The 22,500-nt window shown below is 47.6% G+C and overlaps 2 protein-coding genes across 2 annotated transcripts; both read left to right on the top strand.

Annotated features, from left to right (window-relative positions):
- The first annotated feature begins 3,549 nt into the window (after positions 1 to 3,549).
- Positions 3,550 to 13,787, top strand: fhdc2 (FH2 domain containing 2). Its single transcript, XM_030368665.1, has 12 exons — positions 3,550 to 3,757; positions 4,838 to 5,564; positions 5,722 to 5,783; positions 7,742 to 7,844; positions 8,135 to 8,220; positions 8,595 to 8,695; positions 9,001 to 9,071; positions 9,273 to 9,380; positions 9,779 to 9,849; positions 10,303 to 10,420; positions 10,679 to 10,843; positions 10,966 to 13,787. Exons 2-12 carry the CDS (start codon positions 5,019 to 5,021, stop codon positions 12,928 to 12,930), a joined length of 3,396 nt encoding a protein of 1,131 aa, XP_030224525.1. The 5' UTR covers positions 3,550 to 3,757; positions 4,838 to 5,018; the 3' UTR covers positions 12,931 to 13,787.
- Positions 13,788 to 15,076: 1,289 nt separating this feature from the next.
- rhogd (ras homolog gene family, member Gd) lies at positions 15,077 to 18,740 on the top strand. The gene is made up of 2 exons (XM_030368451.1): positions 15,077 to 15,164; positions 15,716 to 18,740. The coding sequence occupies exon 2, from the start codon at positions 15,746 to 15,748 to the stop codon at positions 16,319 to 16,321; it is 576 nt and encodes a 191-aa protein (XP_030224311.1). The 5' UTR covers positions 15,077 to 15,164; positions 15,716 to 15,745; the 3' UTR covers positions 16,322 to 18,740.
- The last annotated feature ends 3,760 nt before the right edge of the window (positions 18,741 to 22,500 follow it).

Raw genomic sequence — 22,500 nt, forward strand, 5'->3', positions numbered from 1 at the left:
CAGGACAGCTGACCCCAAAACACAAACACAATTTGAAAACACTATGGGTGCAACAAGGGGAAGCTAACACACTTTCAGCCACACACACACACACACACACGCACGCACGCACGCACGCACGCACACACACACACACACACACACACACACACACACACACACACACACACACACACACACACACACACACACACACACACACATACTAATTTACTCACTTACTGTAAATAACTAAAAGGCATTGTGACAGATTAGCCTGCTTGGTTAATGAATAAGCTGTACTTTAAGGACTGCCTTTTCACAGACTGACCCATGAGCAATGCTGATTCACAAGCAGAATTCTGATCGATGGTTAGGTTAGAAAGACACAACAAACAAAATAGATAGATAGATAGATAGATAGATAGATAGATAGATAGATAGATAGATAGATAGATAGATAGATAGATAGATAGATAGATAGATAGATAGATAGATAGATAGATAGATAGATAGATAATCAGGTAGATAAATCCACAGACAGACAAATCCACAGACAGACAGACAGACAGACAGACAGACAGACAGACAGACAGACAGACAGACAGACAGACAGACAGACAGACAGTCAGACAGGCAGGCATGCTAAGAACGAAGAATAAGGAGGAATCCATGCCTTCTGTATGCAAGATGGCCGCTGCTGTTGCTGCTTATCAGTCCAGTCGTCTAACCAAAGCCAGAGAGCCTTCTCTGAGAGTCTCTCTGTCTCCTTCCTGCCCGTGACCGTCGCAATGCAGCTCAACATCGGAGGAACCTGGCTTGGATTAGGAAGGCCTCCCCAGACTTATTTACCCCCGGATCAAATAGAGGTGCATGTGCGTATTGTCAGGGTGTGTCAGGTGTGTGTGCGTGCATGTGTGTGTCAGTGTGTGTTTACACTAGTAGATGCTGTTACCCCCCAGGAGACCCACAGGGATACTAATCTATTTGCTCCACTATTGAAACAGCCAAACTCAGTGGAGCCCCCAGGCAGAGCATACACAGCAGGGGCCACAACAGTGCAGGGCCCACGTAAAGTCATATCGGTGCTTTCTCAAACAGTACAGTTTACAGACTACACAAATAGAGCAGCTGGGCAGATAATTACAACTTCTACGGTATTGATTTCCTTACACAGAGCTTATTTTGGTCTCCTGGAAGTAATGTGCTAAATGAGCTCATCAGCAGGGTCAAATGATGTGAGATGAAGTGTGTAGGTGGGATGAGATGACTGGCTACACCGGGCTATTAAACCAGCAAAAGCCATTACCCATGCACTATTTTTTTTAATTTTTCATGCAGGTTTAATACAATGTTTGAACCAACCGGATTTTGGATTTTTTTTTTTTTTTCCTTCCCTCAAGTTCAAGCCAGATTGGAGCTAAGAGCCTTCACCTTTACGTAACCTCTGGGGTACTTCAAAGGGAGATTAGTGATGGGAGAAGGGGCTAAGTCGGAGGACGGATGCTTCTGCCACAAAGGGGCTGAAGTCCCCGTGGCACAGAGAGGACAGCGCTCAAGCCTCATGTGCTACCTCTTACTTGTCCATTGAGAAAAAAAAAATAGGGTGAGTGATGTTGGTAGGCGGGGCGACAAGGAAGGGAAGGGGAGGGCCGGTGCTAAACACATCTGAGAACTCTCCCCCTTATATATATCAATGGACTGCACATAGAAACCACTTTTTTCTTCTTTCCCATTCCTTTGGACAGCCACGCAAATCACTTTCACCCTGCACCGGAATCGTCTCGTCAAGGCGAGGAGAATAAAAAGGGGGAGGCCTCCTGTCTCTTTCAACACGGCTGGTTTCACAGGAGGTGTGTGTGTGTACACCGAACCGAGCCATCCCACTTGAATACCCCCTCGTTAACGACAAAATGTGATTTGCAATTGAGATGCCTGTGCTCCGGCTCTTGCGCACACACACACACACACACACACACAGACACACACACACACACACGCGCACACACACACACACACACACACACACACACACACACACACACACACACACACACACACACACACACACACACACACACACACACACACACACACACACACACTCAGAGGGCTCCACACTTGAAACGTACAGATGAACAAGCTTGACGTGCTCATTCATTCACCCCCAGAGAATGGGCCCCTGATGGAACACAGGGCCAATGTTATGCAAAAGAGGGGGAACGGCAGGGAGTGGGCCCGCCCAACACGTCAGAGAGGCAACCACTTGTCTCACTACGCTCAGCTGTCACAGCAAAACAACGGTAAATTAACTCCTCACTCTTCATTGGTGGTGGTCACTTTGTCAGCGTTTACATGAGTCCAAACTATACATGCAATTCCCACCGGGTTTGGTCTGGCCCCTCTGGGCCGCAGCCATGTATGGTGCAGCGGTGGCGTTTCCTTGCATTCTGATAAGGGCACTGTACTCTGACAGCGATTAGAAAGTGAAGTTTCCTGCGAGGGAGTTTATTCTGGCCGGAGTACATCATAACATACCGGGGCGGACAACAATGGCCACATCACAACGGGGTCGTAACTCTGTGATAACGGCAGGAACTGGGGGGCGCTGACAGGCAGGGGGGCGGCGGCTGCAGTCTCCCGTGGGGGAACTGGTATACGGCAGGACGGGAGATCCAGGTCCCCACTCTCACACACTTTTTGGGGATGAAAGCACGGCGTTATGGACCCTACACCCCTCCTCTCTCCCATCGCCACGTCAACAGCCTCCCGGGTCATTTCATCACCCTCGAGGGACTTCTGGGGTCTCTGCTTTCACCAGTGGCCTCCTCTCTCTCTCTCTCTCTCTCTCTCTCTCTCTCTCTCTCTCTCTCTCTCTCTCTCTCTCTCTCTCTCTCTCTCTCTCTCTCTCTCTCTCTCTCTCTCTCTCTCTCTCTCTCTCTCTCTCTCTCTCTCTCTCTCTCGACGTCCATGAGGATCTTCGTCTGGGAGGAGACGTGCCGACATAATTTCCCCCATGCCTGATAGCCATCTGCTCCCTCGCTGGGTTTCTGTATCGTATGCGTCTCTGAAAGCATGATCAAGGCCCCCTTTGCGGCAATAACAGCTCACATTCCCCCCACAAAGACCCCCGATGACATGTCTGGAAAGAGGCATCACAGCCTCCCTGCACATCATTCAGGACCGTTTTCATATAATCCTGTCTGATGATATACAGGTCTGATACAGTTTCATAAATCCAGATTGTTCTTTTGCAACTATTACTGGAAAAAATAAATAAATAACTGGTGTTATTTATTTGTGTTTTGTAAACATTCAGAGTTCGAGTTCGACTAAATTCACACACTTACATGTCGGAACATTGTAGTTTCATTTAAGAACACATAAACATTTGTAAGAATACCAGTGAATCATAACATTGCAAGCAGAAATGCACCACAAGCCTGTAAAAGCGCATCATCCTCGTGTAAACTCACACATGAAAATCCTTTAATTCCACCCCTGGGAAAACTGGGAGGATACAACATAGCGGCGCGGCGCGTTTGGTGCGCGTGCGCGCCGGTCTCGGTCTTTGGGAAAGTTTCAGCGCAAGTTGAAAAAAAGACAGGACTCTCAACAAGCGGAGCGTTAGTGGTCGAGGTGATAACTGAGATGAATGAAAGCCATTAGAATGATCATATATTTATTGCAAAAAGATCAGCATTCATTTGTCTTTCATACGTGGATATCCAACCAAAACACAGCGAGAGAGAAATATTCAAAAACTAAGGAGTTCACAGTAAGTAGACTAAATTGGCATGATGTATTGATTCTACTGGAAATGGCTGATTTTACTGGAGTTATCTCGGCAGGGCTAGTTGGAAAATTGGCTTTGTTGAAAACATTTCACGTAAAAAACGTTTCATATTGTTCGTTATTTAAGGGTATCCAAAAAGTTGATCGTTTTAAGAAATGTTGGCAATGTGTCTGTCAGACGTTAAACCCAAACCAAATAAATCAAATGTTGGTATTGAACTCTGATATGTTTTCTGTTCGCCAGTCGGAACTATTAGGCTACTTTAATTACAAATAGTTAGGACAATACCGTATGCAGAGTTTCATAAGCCAAAACTTGACAACAGTTAATGCGATCCATCCCTCCTATCCAGACATTTATTTAATGGTCGTATAAACGGCGGATAATTAATTTGATTAATATTTAGTAGCGCGCCCCTGTGGTACTCGGTGGAATAACAACATGTTTCAACGCATTATTGAGATTGTAAACAACAAAGCCATACCATGATAACTTCTAGGATAAACCTTGGTTGTCTTCTCAGGAGTCATCTCCTCCGTTCTTTGCAACGACTAATTTAACCCAAATCTTAAATCAGAGAAATAATTTATCAAGACAGTCAGCCTTGTGATCACCTGTACCCAGGCTACCCTCCCTCAAGCATTGTCTTAAGATGTCTTCAGTGAAGGCTCTAATTAGAAGGGAGAGGGACAGGCAGCGTGTGGTGGAGGTGTCTGTGCATAAGTTGGGCCGAAATAAAACAGGCTGGAACAAGCAGTATAGAAACTACAAAGTAAACTACCAGTACTTTCCCAAAGACTCCTTGAACTTCCCCCCGCCAGTTGAACCTGGGGATATGTTGTCATGTGGCTAACCAAAGGGCTGTTATACTAATAAAAGGACGAGAGAGATTTGTGGCTCAAGAAGAATTCCTGGAATGGTCTCATCTGATAAAAATATGTTAGTGATGGGTTATGATGTCTGTTTCAAAGTCCTCAAACCTTCCATCTCAACACACCAATATCTGCTTGTGATTTGTCATGTCATCCGGAGATAAGAGTTTTGCTCTACGTCACTTTCTAGGCAACAGCGGTGGACGGACCTTTGAACTGGATTCTGGATAGTTCCGCGGACACGCTACATTAATCCGGCGACGTCGGCCAAAAGAGGAGGAGTTTGACTTTTGTTTTGCGGAAAGACCCTAGAGTCCGTGCCACACGTTCAGCAAAGGCCCCCCCACACCTCCTCCCTCAGGAAGCCCCAAATGCTCATTGGCCCGTCCATCGATGCCAGGGCGTCCTGCCTCGCCTCACATGGAAAGCCGACCACTATCCCGCCCGTCGCCGCCCCCCTCGTTACCAAGGAAGTGACAGCCATGGATACGCTGCCTCAGCCGGCCCAGGCGCCACAGCCTCCCATCACGCCTCCAGCCCCAGCACCACCGGCGCCGCCACCACCTCCGCCACCTCCGCCTCCTCCTCCTCTACCGCCACCTCCTCCCCCCCCCGACTCCTCCTCCTCCTCCTCTTCCTCCTCGGTGCTGGGCTGCATGGACAGCGTCCGGAGGAGCAGGCTGAGAAAGCTCAACTGGGAGCGGATCCCCAAGGAGAAGGTGGAGGGACGCAAGAGCGTGTGGAGCGGCGCCGCGGCCGAGGAGGACGAGTTCCCCATCGACTTCCACTCCCTGGACGAGCTGTTCGGCCAGAAGGACAGCAAGGCCCAGGACCGGGCCTCGGCCTGCAGGAAAGGCAGCCGCTCGTCCCTGCTGATGCTGAGGTCCCGGTCGCCCCAGGATATCGCTGCAGAGCAGGTCAGAGGACGGGTGGTTGGATTCTCTGGCTGTAAAATGCAGGATTGTATTATTTTAAGAGGGTGATGTCAAAAAAATAACACACAGACGGTCAACGGTCAGCGGCACCTGACACAATCATTCACAGCATTCTTTCATTTATTTATTCACACTACAGATCTCCTTACTGGACCCGAAGAGGAGCATGAATGTTGGGATCTTCCTGCGACAGTTTAAGATGTAAGATGTTTTCCCAAAACAGTTCTGTAGTTCGTTTGTCCTCGGTGACACTTGGTGAATGATGACCCCAGGTATCGGTGCTCAGTAACTGTAACTGGGGGCCCCATGTGGTGCCTTCAGTCCTCCCAGCCCCCACCCAAACCCACACCCCCCTTGCATTGGTGGGGTCAGACCCCATCCATCAAACGTGCCATTAGCCGGAGAGCAGGAAACGGTGGTGTGAAGAAGCCTGCCCAGGGGAACGGCCCTTCACACTTGAGAATGACTGGCAGGAAGTGGTCTTCTGTCAAGAAGGTGTGGCTGGCTTTGAGTATTGGGGAGTGAAGCAGTACTGGCACAGTGGTTCGTTGATTGTGGGTGGGTGGGGGGGGGGGTGTCGAAGATGGCAGCTGTGTTGTGTATTCCTAGAATGATGGCGGGTGATGGGCTAGTCAGGAGGTAGTCATCCATCCCGGGGGTCAAAGTTAACACCTGCCGATACACGTTTGGAGACCCCCTGTTGCAATGTAAGAGACCCCCCCCCCCGCTCCCCCCTCGACCCCTATCTAGTAGCCAAAATAGCATTCTATCTCTTTCTAACAATGCATTTTATGTTCCACATTTGGTATTTAGTTAGGCATGTTTTAAACATTCTCTGGGCTTCTATTTGGTCTTTCAGTAAATTTAAGAATTGGTTGTACTAATGTGGAAGACAGATGAAACAAATACTTTGTTTCCTGCTTTGTATTCTCTGTAATGTATGGTGCTTGGGTTCCTCTTATTTCTTTAGTTTATTAAAGGAAACATCATTCAATTGAACAAAAATAACCCAAAGTCGTAGTCGTTAAGAGCAGGAAGATAGAGGCTGCTGTACTTGTTTTCATGTCTCCACTTACACGGTGGTTCAGCAGTCCGAGTGTATTTTAATTGGAGACAGAGCGGCTTAAATGGAACTGTCAAGACTTGTGCGGAAACCTGTTATGTGAACAACCAAAAAAGGCCCTTTTTTCTTAACAAAAACACTTTTTGTCTTTCGTTAAACATATGGTCACAGCAGTCCAGATGTCTGCTTTTGAAATATGGGCGTAGTTATGATATGAATTGTTTGTACATCCACTATTTTTTCTTTACATAAACCGACAGGCAGCGGCCTAACAAAACCCAACTCCTAGAACTCAAAGTCCCTTCATTAAAGCCTTTTCAAGTGTCTGTCGTAATCAAAAGGACACATTATCTTTTTTCAGTGCTGTCTGTTGAGGTTTGTTAGCTCTTCCATTTGGCTCAGAGTCCTGAATTATACGCTGTGAGTGAAAGGGAGAACAAAAAATGCCGTTGAGGAGTATCACATACATAAGTTCCGGGATGCGTCTGTAAAGAAATAGATGATGTGTGGCAGAGGGGGAGTGAAGGGTGGAGACTAACAGCAACCATGTTGTGGTAGTTTGAGTTGGAGAAGTAGGGGAAGCGGGAATGGGGAAGGGGAGGGGGGGGATGTGTCACAGAAAGGAAATAAAGCAGAGGTCAGGGGCAGGTTTTTCACTCGCCAGATTGACACCTTGACATCTAGGTCTCAAGACTTTGCATAATGTGCGTGCCAGTTGTATTTGTTCAGTGCGTACGCCACAGCGTGTCGCCAGTGTGGCGTCACACCTCGGCCGCCTGACAATCTCAGTCCGATAAGCAGGGGGGGGGATAAGCCCTGGTGTGTGATCAAAGCGGCGCCAAAAGCCAATGTCTCCCACCTCATTACACGTTGCTTTTGATCCGGGTCACAGTTTTCACTTTGGCCTCCGAGTCACCCTCTCACAAAACCCCTATTGAAGCTTATCCCCTCTGTTCCTCGAATGCCATTTTTTATCATTTGGCCCAATGTTTCCTTTTTCTTTGAGTTGACTCATTGTGGCCGTGTGTCCACGGTGATGTCATCATAAAGATTGTGTTGTGGGGGTGTTATCCCTTCTCTTCCCTCTTCCGCTCAGGCCGGCGAAGGAGATAGTGGAGGACATCCGTTTGGGTGCGGGCGAGCACTACGGAGCTGAGAAGCTGGCAGAGTTCTGCAAACTTCTACCGGACAACGAAGAGGTAAAAAGGGGGAATGGGCTGAGGCAGTGATGACTTCCTTCCTTCCCAGTGTCCTCATCTCCCCAACCCCATCATCTGGCTCTGGTTAGCCTGATCAGGGGTCTGCCATAACACCCCACGCCATCTGATGGAGAGCGTTACCTGACACGGGCCCGGGGGTTGACAGATATTGAAAGTGATCGTGAAACATGTCTGCCTTTAGTAGTACCACCGTACACCCCGCCAGGCAGCCCCCCCCCCCTCTCTCTCTCACCATGCTTCTTTTAAAGGATTGTTTGTCTGTTTCGCAGGAAAACCGTCTGAGGCAATTCAAGGGGGAGCGCAGCAGGCTGGGAGAGCCTGACCTCTTCATGCTGCTGCTGGTGGAACTCCCCAGGTATAACCCCCCCCCCCACCCTCAACTCTGACCTAAATTATGTCATCGCTTCTAACACGCCCAATGTTTTTCATGCTGCCTTTTTCTCTGTGTTGTGAGTGGTAGTTAGTCACCACAGACCGCCTCTGTGTCCGTCTGTGTGTGTCTCTCTCTGTCTCTATCGCTGTCTCTGTCTCATGCAGTTAAGGCAAGACTCACTGTTGTTCTCTCTCTTTGTGTTGACTCATAATGGTAAAGCGGATGATTGATCAGTACTAACCCTTTCCTCTGTCACCACTTGCCCCCCCTCCTCTCGCGCTCCCTCTCTCTCTCACTCTCCCTCTCTCCCTGCTATATCTTTACATCCATCTCTCCATCTCCTGCCTTCCATCTAGTTTCCGCCTGCGTCTGGATGCCATCATCCTGCAGCAGGAGTTTGATCCGGCGGTGACCTCTCTGTGTGTGGCAGCCAGATGTCTTAGGGAGGCGGCAAGGGGTAAGCATACAGCAAGGAGCGAGGTCCTTTCTGTGCTAGGTCTAGGTGTGAAGCGAAGCCATTCACTCTGCAATGCGCTCCTGGGTTTAAGTTTGAGCTGAACCACATGGAATGTAGGGACCGCAAGAGGTTAAGTTAAACGGTACTTCATCAGTCCTAAATCCTGCATATTGCGACTGTTTTTTAAAGGTGTTCTATCGTGTGTGTGTTATGGATGACTATGCAGAAGGTTCAAAGTTCACACTTATAATAACCGTGAAGAGTGAAGGGATAATGCTGACTGCTCTCTGTTCTTCACTCTGCAGAACTATTGAGCTGTCCCGAGTTACACTCCATCCTTCGCTTGGTGCTGAAAGCGGGCAACTATATGAATGCGGTAAGTGCTTGAGTCCTTTGATCACTACTCCTTTTGCATTACTCCCTGTACTATAACATAAGAACAAAAACAGTCCTTCATCTGTGCACAAAGACCGCAGCGGGCTAGTGTTTGACTGCGCGCTTGTTTGAACTTGATTCCTAAAAGATGACAAATGATGAAGTGGTTGCTGAAGGCTGACCTTCTGCTTTCACCATTCAGGGTGGATACTCAGGGAACGCCGCTGGTTTTCGGATCTCTTCGCTACTGAAACTGGCCGACACCAGAGCCAACAAGCCGGGCATGAACTTGCTGCATTATGTAGCCATGGTGAGGCAAGGCGTTAAGCTGTATCAATAGGCCAGAGTGTGCTACTCAGCTAATACTGCATGGAAGGAAAGTACTAGGAAAAACTATCCCAACACCGCGGTAGACTCTCAATCTTGTTAAAACAGATGGGATAATTTTTTTAGAAAGGGGTATTGGCGTGGACTAGAATTGTTTGGTTGGTTTTTATTTAAAATCGCTTCATTTAAGTTAAAGTTTGAAGGGCAACTGAGTTGAGTGTGCTATACAAATATATATTGTTAAACACAATAAAAATAAACCAATATAATGTTTGTTTAGAAAAAGGAACAATACTGACCTTCAATAGCCTGCCGAATGCTGAAAATTGAATCTTCTTTATTAAAACCTGGCTGAATAAGCATTTGTTTCTGTCTCCACAGGAAGCTGTAAAAAAGGACCAGGGCTTGCTGTCGTTTCCCAGCCAACTAGGCCATGTCGGCCCTGCCTCCAGGTCAGTGAAATCTTAAAACATGAATTCTCAGCAAAGATGATGGGATAAGGCTGGGAGTGAGTGGGGCATGGGGGGTGGGGGGGGCAGCATTCAGTCTCCATTTAGTAACCACAATCCCCCCCAGAAATGACAGGGAAACACTGCATATCTATGTAACAGGAATAGAAAGGGTAGGAAGTGTTTGGACATGGTAAGCTCGCTGAGTAAAAAGCGGGTCACGACGGCAGCGATTACCCACATAATAGAGTTTGGGGGCTATTGTTTCTGTGTTTGGAACAAGTTCTCCTGTTACCAATGCAACACTATGACCTCAACTTGCTAAAACATTGAAAGTATATTCCGGATAAAACCGCCAAGTATTTTGAAACAATGGGACCCAGTCTACCAACAATGCAATTTAAGCAATGCCAAGATTGTACGCATAATCTAACGTTGAATGTCCTTTTAACGTAGGTTATGTGAGGAGTCTGTTTACGAGGACTTATCAAAGTTGCAAAGCAGAGTTGTATCCCTCAAGGTCAACATACAGACGGAGCCGGAACTTGCGGAGCAGACACAACCCTTCCTAGAGGTAAAACACACACACACACACACACACACACACACACACACACACACACACACACACACACACACACACACACACACACACACACACACACACACACACACACACACACACACACACACACACACACACACACAATGAAAACTGACGTTATCTTGATAAAAATGGAAAAATCAAAGCCAAAGTTGAAGAAAAGGGTAGAGCTGGTTAAAACAAATGGGAAAAAATTATGGAATTATTTTTGTTCTGTTCTGTTTCCAGATGGCTGATGACCGCCTAAAGGAGGCTGACGATGAGCTAGAGGGCATGAGGATGTCGAGTCAGGCCCTGGTGGAGTTCTTCTGCGAGGATGAAGGCACATTCAAGTTGGAGGAGGCCTGTAAGGTCTTCAGCTCATTCTGCCAACGGTTCCAAAGAGCAGTCCAGGTCAGACCTCGTGCCTCATATGAAGGCTTCTTCATTATCCTTTTCAGTGCTTGGTGAAACTTTGATTGAACCCTTACTTTGGGCTAATTTCAGATTATTTCTCCACTGTCTTTGTTTACCAGGAGAACGCAGACCGAGAAGTGAAGGAGCAGAAACGTCAGGAGAGGGAACGCGAGCTGGTTGAGAAGCGTCGCTCAATCGCGGTGTGCTCGGGACCGGAGCTTGGCCTCAGCCTGGCCCGGGAATCCCAGGGTGGGGACGGCCAGGACGACCTGGAGAGGATGCTTGAGAAGGGTTTAAACCACTCCTGGAGCAGGCGGAGCTTGAGGAGCTCCGATCTCCGCAGGTATTCCCACCACCTTCAACCCAGCACCAATCATCTCCTGAACCCGCCCACCTTCAACGCCTTCCCAGAGTTGGGGACCAGCCCGACTTCAACAGGTGAGCGGCAGGGCAGCGCGTCTGGCCATCGGACACCCTCTGGGCTTGGCGGCTCCGCAGAGTCAAACAGCAAGCAGGAAACTGTTGGAGGGGGACCAACCCTGTCTGGCTGTTATCAAGCAGGAAACCATAACATGGAAACTTTCCAGGGCTCAAATGTTGAGAAGATAAAGCCATCGACGCATGATGTTGCGTTCAAGGTCGCACAACAAAATCCGGACAGCATTTCCTACGTTTCACAGTTTCACTACGAGAAGAAAATGTCACAAGCGCCTGAACGTTCAAATAAAGTGAGTAAAATCTCACATGGACTAATGGACTCGGAGACCAATGTATCGGCGTTCACTTCGTGTTCAAACTCTCCTGCTGCTGCAACCACTTCAACCCCTCCCCTCAGTGTTAAAAGCCAGATTTCTACTGCGAGACATAGGTTTGGCATGCCTGTGACTGACTCTGCTTGTCCTACTCCCCCCAAAACAAAGGCTAAAGACTCTTCAGACACAGAATCCTCACAGAACTCTGTTCACATCACTGGAATACAAACTCTTGGTGCTAGAAAGCCTGGCCATTCGACGTACCACCTCAGCGAGAGCCAGTCCCAACCCTCTGCACACGATCACGATGCCTTACAGTCACAAATGCTGTTTTCGCCTGGAATGGAGCTCACTAAACAGATGGTGACCGAAACGGCCTCAACACCGGGGAAAGGGAACTGGATATCCTCCGGTCTACCCGAGGCACACAATTACCCCCCCGGCTCCCACAGCTCTGCGAGCAACGTCGAGAGGCCTTACCCGTGTGTGGGCGAGACACTGGAGTGCCACACACTGGTGAAAGGCTTGCGGTCTTACAACACTCTGTCTTCTCCGACCTCCCCTCTCCCGCGGCCCACACCCAGCCCGTGCTCCAAGTGGCGGAAGGAGAGAGAGGATCTACAAGAGCTGAACGCCCCGGGGTCTCCGACTACTAAAGGGGAGGCACAAGCGACAAAGACCCCCGTCCGTAGTGGCGTGGGTGCCAAAAGGGGGCTTGTGTCGCGCAGTACAACGCCTGCCAACGGCAGTGGGATTCCCAGGGTGCACTCTAAAACAGAGCCCTCCGGTCGGGTTGCATCTCCCGCCGATCAAACGGCCTCAACTCGCCCGACGCGCCTGGCTAATCCTCTAAGCTTGTCCACGGGCGCGTCGCCTATCGCTCGCTCCTCCGCTGCTCAAACGGATGTAAGACGAAGCCACAGCGCGAGGGAACGGGTACAGCACGGAACCGATCCGCAGGCTAAATCTCTCCTGACCCGTAGGACTTCAGGCAGGTCTTTACCGGAGAAGGCCGGTACCACCAACAACAACAATAACAACAACAACAACAGCCCAGCCTTCGTTAGAGGCACCCCTCTCCGGGTGTCTAAACGGCTGGCCCCAAACTCTGAGTCTCAAGGGCGTTCCCAGCATCGCGCAGTCCATAGCCCCACCTCCTCCGCCACGGCCAAGACCATCCGCACTGCTGTTATATCGGCGGCCAGGAACAAGGCCGCGAAGGACACGGGCACAGATGTGTCGCCTGTTGTAGACGGTAAAGTCCCAGCAGCCACACGCATCCCCGGCCCCAAAGTGGCTCGTTCCTCGACACCTCAGCGACTATGGAAGTGAAAGGATTAGTAATGATGGTAATGAATGACCCGGGTCACTGGTTCTATGTTTCTTTGTACTTTTGTAGTTCATGATGTCCTGCTGCACCGGTAGATGGGGCTCACTATAGAAAAAAAGAGAAACTATGGTACAACTTGCTTTTCTCCCATTGCAACAACTTGAGGCTGAAGTAGTGTTGGATAAACTTTCATAAGGAAATCATGCTTGATTGTAAGTATAGGTCATGTAAGAGAATCAGATTAGATCTGAAGATCACTGTTTCAACCACTATTTCTGTTACACACTTTTGTTCTGTCAATGTTATTTTTTAAGAAAATTCTCTTGTCTTTAAATTCTACCTCTATACATATCCAATACTGTCCAGTGCTGGCATTAGGACATCTCATCCAAACCCACTGCCATATCTTCCCTATAGAGTTGAAGTTCCTTCAAGTTGCCTTACGTGAACTTTGGTTTCAAACCGAGTGTAATTAAAATCTAGCTATTTCAAGTCTCAAGGGTGTAAATTAATCAAATAAATGTATGTAATCTGTGCATTGATTCCTTCCATGGTTTACCATTTGAATGCATGGTATTATTGCTTGAAAGCATCAGACTATTATTACCCAGATATCTAGAGGCTCTTGATTGGCTCATTTTGGTCCAATCAGGTGCATATTGAACTTCAATGACATGGACACACTCCTCATCATCACTCTTAAGCACTTTACAAATGTTAAAGGAGGCCATGTAGAAAAGATTAATGTATTTTTCTGATTTGATCAAAATATCTCCAGACTTAATTTAATAGTATGGTATTAACTAGTGAAATCCCATGTGTAAAGTAAAAAACGATGAAATAAAGACTGTAATCAAGATAGTTTTTGTTATTATTGATGACCCCCATGATGTTCCTAGGTGACTTAATTGTTTATTAAAAATCTTTTTTATATATATATTTTTGTATGTGTATGTATGTATGTATGTATGTATGTATGTATGTATGTATGTATGTATGTATGTATGTATGTATGTATGTATGTATGTATGTATGTATGTATGTATGTATGTAAGCACTTTACATGAGCATAAATAGTGTGAGTATGTTTATGTATGTATACGAATGAATGAATTAGCCCTCTACGTGAGTACGGTAAGAATATGGAGGTATTTGTCTTTCCCACATGAAGCATTGACCAACGCCAACTTTGGTGAGAGAACGCCCTGCGCCAACATCCCTGACTGCTGCTCCAGCACCCTTTTCATCCTGCTGACTTCTTGCACTGGGTCTCTTGACAAAGTCACCCCCCACCCATGGTCCTAACAGTTGTCATGGAGATGTTACTGGGGAATGTACTCGCAGAATGGTGGGGCGCAAGGGGATGTGGGTGTCGGGTCCCGGTGGGAAATCTCTTTTTATAGGCCTAAGTGACGCCAGTGAGGCCCTTGAGAAAAGGCAATAAACGAGTGCGTCTTTGTCCTCATGAGTGTCCGCTTGTCTGTCAGCATTGGCCTCTGAACCTGCTGGAGAGTGAAGAAGTGACATCATCAATGGAACCACCCAGGGTCCAACTAAACTATCGTAAAGCCATGATTCTCTAAGCTGCTATTTTTCTTGCATCGTAAATCAGAATATATTGAATGTGGGTGAATAATGAAGTAAGTGTATTAATTAAGTGTATTGGGTTAGTAAAAAGGGAAGTAAAAGGGAAGAAAAAAATGAAAATTAAGATGGCCAATTTTGATGCGAATATGCGCATGCTAACAGCGACACCAAGTGGAATATTGCAGGGAGAACAAACATAAGGACAATGAATCAAATAAGAAAAGGGAAAACATTACGAACCCATTACAAAGTTCATCAATAATCTATGCACTAAATAAATATTATTTAACTGATTCAGATTCAATTAAGTGGTCAATGAGTCCAAGGTGATGCGAGATAGGTAACTTTTAAACAATAAAAGTTTATACATATAACAAAATGTTTATACATACAGAGTTAATAATACACATTTTTATATACAAAAAAACCAACTGCTGGTCGCTGTAGTTGTTTCATAGAGACATTACAACGATAATATGGTTACAAACAACTAATCACCCCCATCTAGTGTTGGAGTCCTATTATTATTCAAAACTACAAATACCAAATGAACTGGTTGGGCGCACGTAGAGGTGACGTAATGGGCATCTCCCCGGATGCGGCTGTGATTGACTGTTCGAGGCAGAAAGAGCTCGAAAGCTAAGTGGCGGTAAGTTATTAAACACTTCAAGATAAAGACCGTCAATAGACACTGAGTGTCCATGAGTTTAACGATTGATCTTACGGAATGATTGTTGGACTGGCTTGAGCGAACGAGGAGACAATGTTACGTTTCGCCCCTGAACAAAGTTAAACTTGTTTTCTAACGAGCCTAGCTTGCTGGTTAACCACCGAGCTAAGCTAGCTAGTTCCTTAGCTAGATGTTTATCATCGCCAGCAAATGAAGGGAACGCCTTGTATCGTGTCTGTGAAAAGCTCTCCATGAGGGTTTTCGTCCTTCCCGTATAAGCCTCTACTATTATCGAGTTATTCAGTCAAATAACCGGCTGCTGAACCCTAACTCTATAGTTCGTTGTGTTAGCATGGATTAGCCTGTCTGCTAAATCGAGACAAAAACTACTCTCGGCGACATATTTCGGGAGAGTTATCCAAGGTTAATGTGACCAGGGAGGGATGCACAGCTCATAATTAATCTATCGAGTTGAGGACGCTTGAAGAGTAACCTAACGTATCCATTCTCCTCTCTCCTGCGGTCCCCAGGTGCTGCAGCCCCCGCGGTCCTAAGGTAGGATGCAGACCATCAAGTGCGTGGTTGTGGGCGACGGGGCGGTCGGTAAAACCTGCCTGCTCATCTCTTATACCACCAACGCCTTCCCGGAGGAGTACATCCCCACCGTGTTCGATAACTACAGTGCCCAGATGAGCGTGGACGGGCGCACGGTCAGCCTTAACCTCTGGGACACTGCCGGCCAGGAGGAGTACGACCGCCTGCGCACCCTGTCCTATCCGCAGACCAACGTCTTCATCATCTGCTTCTCCATCGGCAGCCCCTCCTCCCACGCCAACGTCCGGCACAAGTGGCACCCGGAGGTGTCCCACCACTGCCCCAATGTGCCCATCCTACTGGTGGGCACCAAGAGAGACCTGCGGGGTGACACAGAGACGCTGAAGAAGCTGAAGGAGCAGGGCCTGGCCCCCACCACGCAGCACCAGGGCAACGCACTCGCCAAGCAGATCGGCGCCGTCAAGTACATGGAGTGCTCCGCGCTGCTTCAGGAGGGCGTGCGGGAGGTGTTCGCCGAGGCCGTGCGGGCCGTGTTGTATCCTGTCACGAAAAAGAATACCAAGAAGTGCGTGTTGTTGTAATTGTGCTCGGACGCCCGGACTTGGTACTGTGTGTTAACGTTGGATGCCGGGGAGAACAAAAAGTTGCAGTTGCAAGCGGAAGACGGACGGACGGAGGGAGGGGTGGGTGGGTGGTCATCTGGCTTCCTCTGGCCCACCTCAACAAGCATAGACTTTTGATTTGCAGCCTTTTGCGCTGCTCCTCTTCCTCGTTCATCTCCCAGAGGATCTCATTCCATTGCCGTCGTCATCACCAAAGGGACTATGCCAGAACGGGGTCGTTGGGGCTACAGAGTAGATCTCCTCTCTTCCGTGGTGTTTTGTATTTTAAATATGCTTATTGACACCTTTTTATTCCAGTTTTGCAGCTGATCTAGATTTAATATTGCTTTGCCCTATAAAATCTCATACTGGTCGAATTTTGTCTCGAGCCATAATGGTAACCACAAACAAAAATAACAAGACCTGCCTTCATATTCCCTGGTAGAGTTGATAATGTCTACCTCATACTCAAACCATTTGGTGCATCTCAAACTCTTAAGCCTTTCACCGCCTAGATTCTGGTGGTTATTAAAAAAACAAAAACAAGAATTGATTGATCTAACAACCACTGATTTTAATCCATTGATTGCATAACAGATTTCCTTGTGCCCCTCTTAAATTGCAAGCCCCCCCTCATCCATAATCTCTTGGGGGTTGGTGCTGTGCTGACAGTGGGGTGTCTGGGCTTTCTGAGGACGAGCCCTACCATCTGCTGACCCAGAGATGGAGGTAGAGCCAGATAGCCTTTCTGAGTGAAGCAGAACCCTAGAACCAACGGTTTGCCTGTGCCACTGTATAAGCCATGCAGGTCTGACAAATTAATCACTAGTGGAGTTCAATTCTCTCAGCTTTATTTTCATACAGAAACACTTCCGGAATTTCCAATCCGGTCAGATTTGTCTTTTTTATTTTTTTGTTCTGCCCTTTTTGAAGGGCTGTTAAAACCACTCCCTTGTTCAGGATTGGGTGAAGTGACTGTTTTGGCAAATTATATGGAAACGCCTCTGATCTATATCGATTAATTGCCCACCCCACTACGGTCACAGCCAAAGTTACAAATCGTTATAACATACCTTTGTATTGAGTGAAGTATGCTTGTGTTTTGTAATTAACACTCGATGGAACTGACCCATTTTCCAGTGGCAGTTGGATTATTGCCTTGCATATTTCGAAAATCTGTATTTTTTTAAATAACCCCATGTATGTTTATTTTTATATTGCTTGTATTGCCAACTTTGGCCTCAACCAGCTTGTGCCAGGCGAAAGCCGGTATAGTCGGATAAACATATTTTTGATCTCAGAGAAAGCATTGTCATAATTGCCTTTGCTGTTTGTGGACGTTTCTTACATCCGCCATTCGGCTATGACCTATACAGGGCCTTTTGTATCTAATCAGGTGTCTTATCAAACCAAAGACTGTAGCAGTGCTTCTCTCTGTGACCCCATTTTTTTTATTTTATTTTTTTAGGCCATTTGTTTTCATTTTCGTTTTTTCTTCTCTCACGGCACAGAGTGACACAACAGCAATATGACAAACTGCAAATGAGAGCATGACCCAAGTCAGAAGAACGGGTTGATGAGTTTATTTCCTGCCGCCAAAGCCACTGCTCTCGCCTCAATGTGTGACAACGGGTGCGAAGTCGTCAAGGCTTCAGGGGAAATGGAAAGCCTTCTGCTCAGAGCGAGCTCTCTGTCGGATGTACACGAGTGGAGATAAGCCAAGTCTTTGAAGCATCACAGTACCTTAACTGACAACTATCAACACGTTAGGCTGGCTTTTATTGGAAAGGGCCTGCCCTCCCAAGTGTCATTCTATTCTATACTTTTTTTGAAAATGCTTTTTAAAAAGGAATCAAATAACCGGTTGCTTGTCGTTACCCACATTTATTGGTAATAACTAAGCCTTTTTATTGTATCGGTTTCCAGTTTTTATATGAAAGTCGACACCGTGGCCTTGGTACCCTGTACTCCGTATCATTGGGAGGCCGTAAGACGAGTTGGGGGGGGGGGGGGGGGGGGGGGTGGTATCATTGAGCAGCAGTGAAGGGGGGTTTGTCCATGGAGAAATGAGTCTATATTGTACACCATAACGGGTAGACTGCAGAGAAGGGTCAATATAATTTCAAGCGTCCAACCGGCACGGCTGCATTTGGGGCCGTGGCCCAGTTTGTCACTCAACGATGTGGTGGATCACACACCTAGTGGGGGTTTTCTTTCTCTTTGGCCCGGAGCTGTTTGTACGCTTCCGTGTGCGTGGTACTACACTTTTACACTGGGAACTTGATCTTGTAGAAATCTTTTTGTAATTGTTTTATATATAACTAAAGCATATTTGTATAAATGAACTAACAGTGAGATGATTTTAAATTATGCCAAATAAAAATGGTAGTTAAACCCACTATTTCTTCCAGAGTGAGTTTTTTTCTAGGTCTGTTTAGTTTCAAACACATTTGAACTAGGCACACTCAATGGGTACAATATTCCAAACCTAGGTTTGTCATTTGGATATGGTGCGAAGTTGAATGTAAGTATGCACTTCCATTTATCACCACTAGATGGGCACAGAACTCTTTTCCAACTCAACATTATCTACCGGGGGAATATTGTGCAGTTTTCTTCCGTCCATCCATTCTGAGGTAATGGTCTGTGACCATTCCACGTTCAGGCTATCATTCAATTTAAAAGACATCCCTTATCTGTTAAATTGGCTTTGGCTGCATGCTAACCCATTATGCTGATAACTCTGAAAAATCCCTGCAACCTTTGTGGGAGGTCATTCTGGAACTTGAGTGATGTGCTGAACTTCTTCAAAAACTCAATAGCACAGTGCTGCAGCAAACACCCAAAAGGCCATTTCCTCTAGACCGATGAGATGAGCACCTAATCGTGTCCTATAATCAATGTGTGGTTTAATGAAGCCTAAATGAAGGGAATATACGTTGTTTATCTCATTGTCCCTGAGTTATCATTTAACATGGGTGGTCTGAGAGGCTTGGCTGGCCCTTAAGTGTGTTTGACAGAAGTGGGACCACTGGGGATTTCCAAAGGAGCTAGAGAGGGATCAGAGAGGATCGTTATGTGTGTCTACTTATGGGGCTTACGATGTGTGTAATGTGGTCGTTAAGGTCATACATTTTTAGATGGTCAAAACAACATGCTTTGGCTGGATAAGTATGACTTTCTCTGTGCTACTCTGATGTGCATGGAAATGGTGCCAAGAAGTACTTCTATCGTTGCACAAGATGTTTCATGGGGAAGTGTAGCAAAGTGAAGATTCATTGATGGTGTAAGTGTAAATCTGAACTCTACCACGATACATGTCGCAGTTATTTCTGGGTGTGTGTGTGTGCCGCTCACGTGCAATAGTGTGTGTGTGTGTGTGTGTGTGTGCAATCTTAAAAGGAGAGATTGATCATCTCGATTATCATGCAATGTGTTTCCAATGGAGATGATCTCTTTCATGTCAGTAAGAGCGCGCAGTAAACGATGAGGACGACAGAGATAGAGAGAGTTTGCAGATCGCCTCTCCTGCTCCGTGTGAGTCACCGGTGAGAAATGTGTGGGAGTGTTGGCCCTCACCAAAGCCTTGATCTGGTCTCTGCCTCTAACCTCATCCCCCTCACCCACCATATTTCTTCCCTCCCTGCCCACCGTGGGAGTGGCGGTCCGTGCGGTGGCAGAAGGCAGGTGGGCAGCTCTTGGGCACCCATCAGGCAGTGGGTACCTGAGCGACTCCCCGCTGTCTCCATCCTCTCTTGTTCTGGGAGTGAGGCAGCCAGCGCAGGCCTTGATCTCACACACACACACACAGAGCCTGCAGCGAGAGGCAGTCCAGAGAGAGAGGGGAGTTGCAGCAGCTCTGCATCTCAAATCCAACATTTCTGGGACGAGGAGATGGCGGTGGTGGGGGATGAGGGGGGAGGGGGGGGGGGGGGGGGGGGGACGACCAGCAAATCAAACGGTTCCTGGATAAGGAGAGGGGCAGGAGAGGGGGGGGGGGGGGGGGGGGGGGTTGTTGGTGAGAGATGTAAAGTGGGTGTTGGTTCGGATGAGGATAGACATGGAGGGGAGAGTGGAAGTAAAAGCAGTTGGTGAGAGAGAGTGCGAGAGACATTGAACTGAAAAAAAGTCCAGCTTTTCCTTTCAAAGGTGCAAAGAGCCATCGTAAGAGAGATAAGTGGAAGCCACAGAAATAAAGAGATAGGGATTGATTGGCCTACTGATGGGAGAGAGGTTCCCCTTTTTTTGAGTTTCTTTGTATTTCTTCTTTTAACAATGTTTGCGTTGGCCTGGCCACAAATGGAATAGCAATGCCTTGGATTCTAATGAAGCTTCGATCAAACCAGGAGAGGGTGAAACTATTTATCCACTCAGATAGACGTGGTTGGTATTCAATCGGAAAATTCGGACAAGGCAACAGGGGAGCGGGCACGGGGGAGAGAGCAGGGTTCATCCAAACATGAACCCCGGTGTGCATCGGCAAATGCCAATGCATAACAAACCCCAGGCCGACCGGTTGAGCATTTGATTGGTTTCGTGTTGTACCCTATGTGTGTTTTGCTGAGAAATCGGGATAGGCAATCTCTCTCTGAATCCACAGGGGGTTGTTCTCTGGCAGTGAGCCACGGATGTCTAGATCAGGTGATGGGAGGCCATATGGCACCACGTGCCAAAGCCAGTTAACGCCCCACCCTCCAGATAGCCGCACCGACAACCACCATCCACCCCTCACGATGCCGGCTGGCGTCATCACTGTAGGATCAGATGGTCCTCAATCCAGACAGGAAGAGCGAGCTAAATGCGTTGAATGGGAACAAAGGACCCGGCTTCACACAGGCGTGCAAAGACATGCGTGGGTGGGCACACGCACAAACTACACACAGGCACACACTCGCGTGGTGCGCGTGTGTGGGGTACACACGCGCACCACACAAAGACACACACAGACACACGCACACAGCACACAGCCTCCCATCGTGAACCCGCCCCAATTAGCAGTTATGGCTTGAGTGTTGTGATATCTTCTGTCTGTGCTGTCAGACCACTGAAACAGCATGGCCGCCCGACACCCAAAACTGCAGCGACAAAACAAACATCCTTACCCCTCCATCCCCTCCTCCCCTTCCCCTCCCCTCCTGTTCCTGCCTCCTGTGTTGTTTTGCTGGTCGCTCTGCACTAGAGAGAGCTTTCTGACACCAGGCAATACAACTAGACCTTTTTCGCTCTTTTTGAATAAAATGTTCTATTCTGTCCGTGAGCAAAAAGGTCAGCCAGCAATTTCGAAGGGCCAAGTATTGAATAAAACCAAGCGGTGTGATGGATGAATACATATCCCGGTGTCCCCCCGCTGTGACTGTAGCCGAGGCACCGCTGAGTCTCTCACAGCACACACTTTCTATACGCAACACACCGTCCTTGGTTTTCTTAGGCAGATCATTCTGGTATTCTTTCAGTTGTTTTTGTGTTAGATTCAGGTGCTCTCCTCTTTTTTGGCGGTTGAAACAGACAATGTGCTCTGCGCTACCTTGGCAACCACAGCTGGGCAACGGCGTCCGTGTGTGCGCCAGCTTTGATCTCGCCTCACTCTCTTTCCGTCTTCCCACTCCTATCGGAAAGCCAATTCTTTGGTCGTATTGACGTGCTGATCTGGTCTCACTTGTGGAGTTGCGGAGCTGTGTCTCAAAAGCTTGTCTGAGAGAAAAGCGATGTCACATGGTTCTTTTCTTGCCTGTCCGACCTTTCCTATTTTAACGCCATCCGTCAGGTGGATGATGTCATGGACGCTGACCCCTTGGTCAAAGCACAGTCAGGTGGTCGGGGACACGAGGGGAAGAGCTCCTAGCGCTAATCCAATTGGCGCTAGTCCCCTGCGAGTAAAGGGGATTGGGTCCCATACAAGTATGTGTGTTTGTGTTTTGATGTGTGTGTCTGTGTGTCTGTGTGTGTTTTCTTCAGATGTGTAAGGATTACCGTGGGGGAGGTGGGGGCCGGGGGGGGGGGGTATGGGGCTGAGCCTATCTGGGCACAGAACCTGTGACGTAAGCGCCACCAAGATTGTTGGGCTTGGCAGTAAGCATGTAAACCCCAAAAGCCTGTTCCTATGACAGTGTTATTACACTGCCATATACAGAAGGTGGAACGAAACACACTGTACCCTT

Source organism: Gadus morhua, chromosome 10 (assembly GCF_902167405.1).
Source record: "Gadus morhua chromosome 10, gadMor3.0, whole genome shotgun sequence".
Taxonomy (NCBI): domain Eukaryota; kingdom Metazoa; phylum Chordata; class Actinopteri; order Gadiformes; family Gadidae; genus Gadus; species Gadus morhua.